Source organism: Bactrocera latifrons, unplaced genomic scaffold (genome assembly GCF_001853355.1).
Source record: "Bactrocera latifrons isolate USDA-ARS-PBARC rearing strain unplaced genomic scaffold, ASM185335v1 scaffold_441, whole genome shotgun sequence".
Taxonomy (NCBI): Eukaryota; Metazoa; Arthropoda; class Insecta; order Diptera; family Tephritidae; genus Bactrocera; species Bactrocera latifrons.
Genome location: NW_017537092.1, coordinates 88610 through 96426, shown reverse-complemented (window position 1 = coordinate 96426; position 7817 = coordinate 88610). Strand labels below are relative to the sequence as shown.

Below are 7817 nucleotides of genomic sequence, written 5' to 3'. Positions count from 1 at the left end.
ACTAATGCCATAAACAGTTACGTCATAATCTTAAGGAATAAAAGGGTAAATTTTTTACGGGACAGTCCATATGATATAGACTTCGAATTTTACACCCGATATGATATGAAAAGTTTTATGCACGTCGAGGTAAAAATATGTCGACACACAACGTATACGTTCAGGTGAAATCCCATATCTCGAGAATGACCAAACTTTTATTTTATTATTTTACTTTTTAGTACACAAATTAAGACGAAATCAATATGCTTCTTTCTTAATGGCGTAGACACCGTTTACGTGGCTATAGCCGAGTTTATAGCAGCGAGCCAGTCATTCTTCCTTTTCGCTGTTTTGCACCTATTAGAGATTCCAAGTATAGCCAGGTCCATTTCAACATGGTGTTTCCAACGGAGTGGAGGTCCTCATCTTCCCCCGACGGGTATATAATACTTTCAGAGCTGGAGTCTTAATTCGGTGAACTATGTCAATGTCACCGTATACCTCGTGAATCTCATTCTTCCATTGACTGCGATATTCGCCGTGGCTAACGCGCAAAGGATCATAAATCTTCCGCAAAATCTTTCCTTCGACATCTCATAACGACTGTTTGTTTGATGACAGAACATATTTCGTCCTGCCATCGTTGACTACAAGAACCATGGAACCGAATAAGTCGTTATATTTAATACATTTACAGTTCTCGTCATCAAAAGCGGTTTCTCACCCGAAAATTTTTTCATTGTGGGTGTTTTTTTTTTACGTGGCGGCTGCCAAACCCAGCTCACAACCTTGAGGAGAGATATTTCGCCTTCTAACTTCAGCTCGCCTTCAAACAAATCTTCTTTTGGCTACCCAAAGAATACCTAGTTTAAGGCGAGAAGTAGTGATCTGCTTGAGACATAAGTAAAGAAGTCGTTTCTGGGCACTTCTAAGGGGGAGAGGGGCTCAGAGAACTTTTCTCACCTGCGTGATTTCTATTAAATTATTATAGTGGATTATAGCTTTGCTACCTTATGACCAACATTTTTCCAGATCCAACCAATATTGTTGAAGCCCCTCAGTACCGAATATCTGAAATATATAATTGAAACTCCGGGCGATTCTTTTCTTGCCTCCATATACCTTATATAAATATTTTCTAGCTTCTTGGGGACTTTATACAGCTTATATCTTCCAATATGTGAGCTATCTCATTGAAAACCGGACAGTGTGATTTACTCATAACAGTATTTGTTTGTGCCTAAACACTTGTTTTGGCCCCCATATATAAACTATCAGAATTTTCGAAAATCAGGTTGAATTTACTCCATGTGATTGATTGTGGTATGTGAGGTACTTTAATGAAACCCAGGGAACGTTTTATTAATGGATAAAATCGAGTCAATACTATCATAAACTCGCATATAATACTTGCAATGCTTTTCGTTATTCTAACAAATTTTATGCCGATTATATCGACATATATAAAGTTGCTTCTAAATATGTTCTCTACCGTACCTTTGCTAGGTCAACCAGTAGGGATTTTTAATATTAATTTTAGGTGCAACCGACTTTATACTCTTGCAACTTGCTAAAATTAAAGCCAGGGAAATATTTAAGGAATAAAAGGTAAACTAGAGGATCGGCGTCTAAGTAATTTTATATGTTCATATCAGAGGGCTGCAAGGAGTATGATTAAATCAGGACCAACAGTTGTGCCAAGAAGCGACCAATGACAAATGACTTGATGCATCATGAACAATCGACAATCACGATCGAGTAAACGGTATGGTTGGCTTCGGTTTAAATCGTATCATGTCTGTTCATCGCCTTGCGACGATTGTTTGAATCGTTGTGAAACTGCGGGTAAACTATGAGTACAACAAAATCTCTGCAAGATTGATTTCAACCATGTGTGGTAAGAAAAAGGATCAGCTTTAAACATTTGCGCATGTTACAAACTTTTTATCCGTAAAAAAATGGAAATTCTATCGAGTACATACATTTGCATTTGAAATAGAAGAGAAATGCATGAGTAAATCAATGTATGCGGGATGATATATAATACAAACCGAACGCTGTCGAACATTTCAATAAATTGAAATATGAGTATGAATCATTTACGGGCATTTTCGAACGTGCATAAACAAATCATGTATAAGCTGATCGTTAGTGTTTCAAAGTTGTTCTCTATCGCTGATATACAGTCAAACGGTTCGATTCGTGTACTAAATATACATAAATCGAACTGGCAGAATCAGACAGAGTAACGGATCAATACTCGATTATGAATATAAGTTTATTACTCGTGGCAGTTCTAAGGTATATATACTCTATATAAAAATTTTTTTGAATATCGCACATATTGAGCGATATTTTAGTTCTAAACTCAACTATAGGTTCTGGAGTCCAGATATTCGGTACCTAGGGTCTTGAACAGTTTTGGTTGGGTTTGGACAATTTCTGCTTATTTTCAAACTGCAATATAGGAATGTTTGAGAAATGATACGTACTAAATTTAGTCGAAATCGGTTGATCGGGTCCGGAGATAATAGTTCGGTTAGGTTAGAGAGCTGATCAAAAAGATCGCATGTGGTTGCTGGATGTAGCCCTTTGTGATGCCATAGAAAGAACTATAAATTTTCAGGACCCGCAGGACTTGCACATGCGTTTAATTTCCACTTCCAACAACTCGGTATGATCTCGTAAAGAATGCGCACCCAAGCGCACAAGTCTTGACCGCAAAAACGGACAGTCAACAGGGAATTGTTGAGTTGTTTCTATCTCATCTTCTCCTATACAGCTTCGGCACGCAGCGTCCGGAAGCATTCTCAGCTTTACTTTGTGGACGCCAATAGGGCAACGACCCGTTAAATGGTCCACTATTAGTGAGAGGCTAAGCATACTGATGGCAAAGAAATCACCTGACCTTTTGTCATCGATCTTATACAAAAGTCTTTTGCGGCAGCGCATGTACTGATTGTGTCCCAGCGCTGACCAAGCTTCCGCGAAGCCCAGTTATTTAATAGTAGAGTCCACGAGAATAACGGAGAACCGATGCGTTCCCATTCTACCGATAACGGCTCTAGGGTGTCTTTCCTCAGCTCATCAGCTTTACAGTTTCGTCCGAATCCGCTGTGACCTGGCACCCATTAGCAATCTTATCACAATTGCAGTCGATGCTATTTATAGCGAAGTTAGGCACCTTTCCACAAGCACTGTAAATGAGTTCAATGGTAGTATTGCCGTTCTGCCATTTGAATGTATGCTCACTTCTCTGCAAAGCTGCAAATCTACTGCTACCTTAATGGCTGCAATCTCGGCCTAATACTCTGCAATAGTCAGGAAGTCTGAAACTGTAGTTGATGGAGAGCTCTCGACAGATATGGGATTTGGTCAAGAAATKACACGCATATTGTCCAATTTTCATACTGGCTCTCATAAAATCATCTAATACCATCTCGAAGGTAAATTATTATTTTTTTTTAACTGTACCAATATAACGATTTAACTTAACCACTGTTATCCTTTTGCGTTTACACTTTGTTTTCTTAATTCATCGTGCAAAAAATTACGCATGCTTTTGATTTGGTTTGATCATTAGGTTACCTACAAAGCTTGTGTGCAAAGTCTAGAACAAATTTGTGTAAATTTTATTTATTATGGGGCTAAGATTTCCCAAGCTCGGAGAAAATAGCTTGCCTCCAGCTCCTAATCTCAAAAGAAGAAAACTGACTTACAAAGCTTTAAATTTTCTTTCGCTGTGCATAAAAGCTAGAACAAATACGTCACGAAATTTTGTTTATCACTTAATTAGGTGACGGTAGTCTGCTTCTACGTGGATTCGATTATATTTCCCTAACTCCATGAAGTGCATAACTGAACGTTACAATGACAACCCAGTCTTTAGCGCATGTAATTTCATAGCTCGTCCCACCTCACGTGCATTCGCGCGTTTTGTTCAAATTTTACAGTGTTTCGAAAAAATATTAAAGAATATAAGATGGCTTGTATACAAAAACAAAATCGAAACAACCATTCTGTTAACAAATCACAAGAAACTGTGGACTGACATATACATATATAATATATATCGGCTATTATATGCAAGTTAATCTTAAATATATAAATAACTTGAATGAACCAATTGTCAACACAAAAGTCATAATTAAATTTCGCCTTTCTATATTCCAATTACTCGATTGACTAAAATTTTCACAGCTCATTTGAATCAAATAAAAATGGTCTTCTCAGAAGAAGCTACAGTAAAGACAACTCACCTCTATATATTACCGAATCAGACATAACGATCGCTGAATTTGGTTTCGCAATATCATCATCGTGAGACAAGCAGAATTGCATATGCCCTGCTAAAAAACTGACCTTTAAGTCTCAAAAATAGAATTACTAAATTGTATGGTATAACAATATGTTACGTCAAGGTGTCCACCTCAAAAGGTGGAAAAATGCAGTGGCCGTAGCTATTCCTAAATTCCATAATGGCTCTACAGGTGTGTTTGGTTACAGACCTATGTATATAACCCTTCTTCAGCATGTCCAAAGTATTAGAAGGGGAATGAACTATAGATGATTTAGTTTATTTCGAAGCTTTCACCAAAACAGCCTTTGCGAAGGAAAATCAAATAATTGTTCAGGTGCGAACATCGCCGTGAACAATGAGACATTGTACACATCTTGTAAGAAATTATCTTCTAGACTTAAATCTAAATATTGCATGGTTAATATTGATTTTCCCATTAATATCRCAAAAGCTTTAATATTATCTAAGATTGGTGATGGTTTGGATGGGGAAATTGTGCAAATATAAAGCAGATCTCTGCACCATAATGAGGAGATGTTAGAAAGCATTCGTGCATTCCCAACAATAAGGTTTATCCAGAAGCTGAATTTCCATCTATCGAGGATCGACCCGATTCAACCAATTTCTGACAAACAGAAGCTGAAGTTCCATCTATAGGGGATTGACCCGATTCAACCAATTTCTGAAATTTAAACGATGGGGCCCTAAATATTTGGTGACAATCAAATTTCATATTGTGTTATATGTACAGTAGGCGTGGGTATTCATAGCAGTACTAATAGAGTTTTACATATACAGTACTAATAGAGTTTTACATATCAAATTTAATTGATATATGTTGATACATACTATACAACAATTAGGTGAAAAAACTATTATACTCTGTATCAAAATGTCCGTCAGGAGACGCGTCGGTATGAACTTCAGTTTCATTCTTTTCTTTGAATATAGTATCCACCACCGGATTTTTTCTTTGTATATACGTTAGTTAAATGTCTTGTTTCGTCGTGATATCTTTGGCATTTTAGTTTTCGAATTGCGCTGGTTTTCTTTTGCACCTTGAGAATTGCTTTTATGATTCATTTTACATAAAAGGGCAAATGCTTTTGATTGGGTTTAACCTTATGGTTAATCGCGTGCTAATGTACATACCTGTGGTCGGATCGTTACATCCGGGAACGTTTTTTTCCTCACGTAAATAGCTACATTTCGGATAATGGCATACGTGATTGTATTGCTTACTTACATACTTACGTGATCGAGTATGTAAACGTATTCGTTGCTTCGAATGAAAACTGCAACGTTACAGACAAATTTATGAAAATGTGAGTAAATTTCTTTACATTTTATACTCTATTTATAATATTTAGTAATAAAGAACAAAAACAAGAAACCAATGAATGGAATTCCTCATAAAAAAATTATTTACAAGGTTAAAGACATATATGTACGTACATTTTCTAATTAAATTTACTAAAGTATACTTTATTTGGTCTCTTATCGTTTGGCCGATTGCAATGAGGTGGTTCGCTACCACGGTGTCTATTTCTTGTGTATGATCAGAATTGCAAATTTTAGGGTCTTAACATATTTTAAATTTGTGCATTTTGTAATGCCGCACAAACGTTAGCAAAATTTCCCACTTTTGTGGGATGATATTTTCCTCTCTTGCCATATCCTAAAATACTCCACCGTCTTTTTAAAATTCCAATGCTTCGTTCAACCATACATCTACATACAAAGAAAATTTTTTTAATGACGTTTCATAATTTGTTTTTTTTTATACATATGCTTTTAATCGAAAGCGATAAAAGATTGCTACGATCTCTTAGCTATCTCCGCACAAGTTTTTCATACCATCACTCAAATAAAAAAAGCAAAGTCAGATCATTTTGATATTTATATAGCTTTCGTTAATTTATTTATTAAGCAAAAATTTGTAACAATTTTGACAGTTCCTCAGATTTCGTGACCTAAAAATACGGTCCAAAGCAATGTCGAATTTATAAACTAATGTGAATTGAAAACAAATTTCGATCCGTTCGCTATCATATAGTATGTCATAATGACAATCGACGTATACGATTGACGTATCACAGAATTTTTTTTCGTAAATTTGCCGATCCGTGCACGGCCGTAATGATTCGGCCCCAGTGTAAATGAGTGGATATTTTGTTTACCATGGCCACCGGTTTCTTTAACYTCGAGTAAAATAGGAATGCTTTGCCCCAATCCCAATAGATAAAAACCTTACATACGAAACTACCCCGAATTAAAAGACATTATTCTAAGTTTGTTCTAAAGGTTCGGCCRAAACACTATTCTTGCTTCGCTTTGGATAAAAGCTTAGAAACCCTAAGCAAAGAAATTTTATATACATACATATGTATCACTGAATTACATGACGATAATATGCTTTTACTTTTTAAAAATCGAAAATCGCTGAAAAGTTTCTAACAASAAATGAATTACATGGAATTTCTGATAAGAGTAATTGCACAATATTAATATTTCTTAAAAATAACGTATGAACTGTATTTATAGTATGTACATATGCTAACACAATGTATGATACGTATATGTATGTATATTGTTCAAAAATGTTTACCTTTTCGCCGCTGTCCGAAGGTAGGTAGAAAGTCAAGACCGTTAGAAATGAAATTCCCATACATGGGATAATTATGTTAACGGTGTAAAACAATGTTTTTCTCCTCATGGTTATGTTAAAAGTGATATCCAAGTATGGCTCATCGCAGCATGTGTAGAACTTTTCATTTCTGTAAATAATATGAAGTAATTTATTGAAACGAAAATATATTTTATTATATATTATAGAATAATATTCTTGTTTTAATTTTAACGCTTTTGTAAAATTTTTAATTTCTTACTGCACCTTTCATTTCTGCTGCTTGTAAAGCCCATACGAGTATTTTTATTCTTAAAACGTATTTTTGTTCATCTCACGGCTCTTTTTATTAAGTAAAACTAATCGAGATAGACATAGAGTCATATGTATAGTATATACAGTTGCGTTCAAATTCTTAGAAGTTCTAAGCATTCATTTAATGTATATGATCATACTGTTTTATTAGGATGCACTTCAAAATCAGTTAGCTTCAGATGCTGAGAAAAAAAACATGCAATAACTTGTTTCGCTTGGCTAGTTGTTTTTGTTACATATGCTGAACTTTTTGTATGCAAAGCATCGGTCAGTCAAAATCTTAGTAGTGCGTGAAAAAAGTGTTTGAAAAATTAAACTTCTCTTAAATTTTTTCTGTATTTAAAAATTACGGTGAAATTCATTTATTTGATTGAAGTTTTCGATTTAAATGTTAAAATTTTACTTTTATTAATTAAGAAATATCGAAAAATAAGACGCACACTGTTAAAAAATTGCTTTCTGAGAGAAAACTTATGTCGAAGACCTAATCATTCTTAGTTGCTCACCCATAATGGTACGATATTAAAGTTCAAAAATTTGCAAAAACAATAATCGTTATCTCACTATGTACAACCCACTTTTCACACATTTTTC

At 35.0% G+C, this 7817-nt stretch overlaps 1 protein-coding gene across 2 annotated transcripts in view; it reads right to left on the bottom strand.

The window, feature by feature from the left end:
• The window catches only part of LOC108972983 (acetylcholine receptor subunit alpha-like), a gene marked incomplete at its 5' end in the record, with an annotated part of 102145 nt that extends 95086 nt beyond the window's left edge, over positions 1 to 7059 (bottom strand). For both annotated transcript variants that reach the window (XM_018939956.1, XM_018939957.1), the window contains 1 exon segment: positions 6891 to 7059. In XM_018939956.1, coding sequence (XP_018795501.1) covers positions 6891 to 7059 — 169 coding nt within the window.
• Positions 7060 to 7817: the final 758 nt, after the last annotated feature.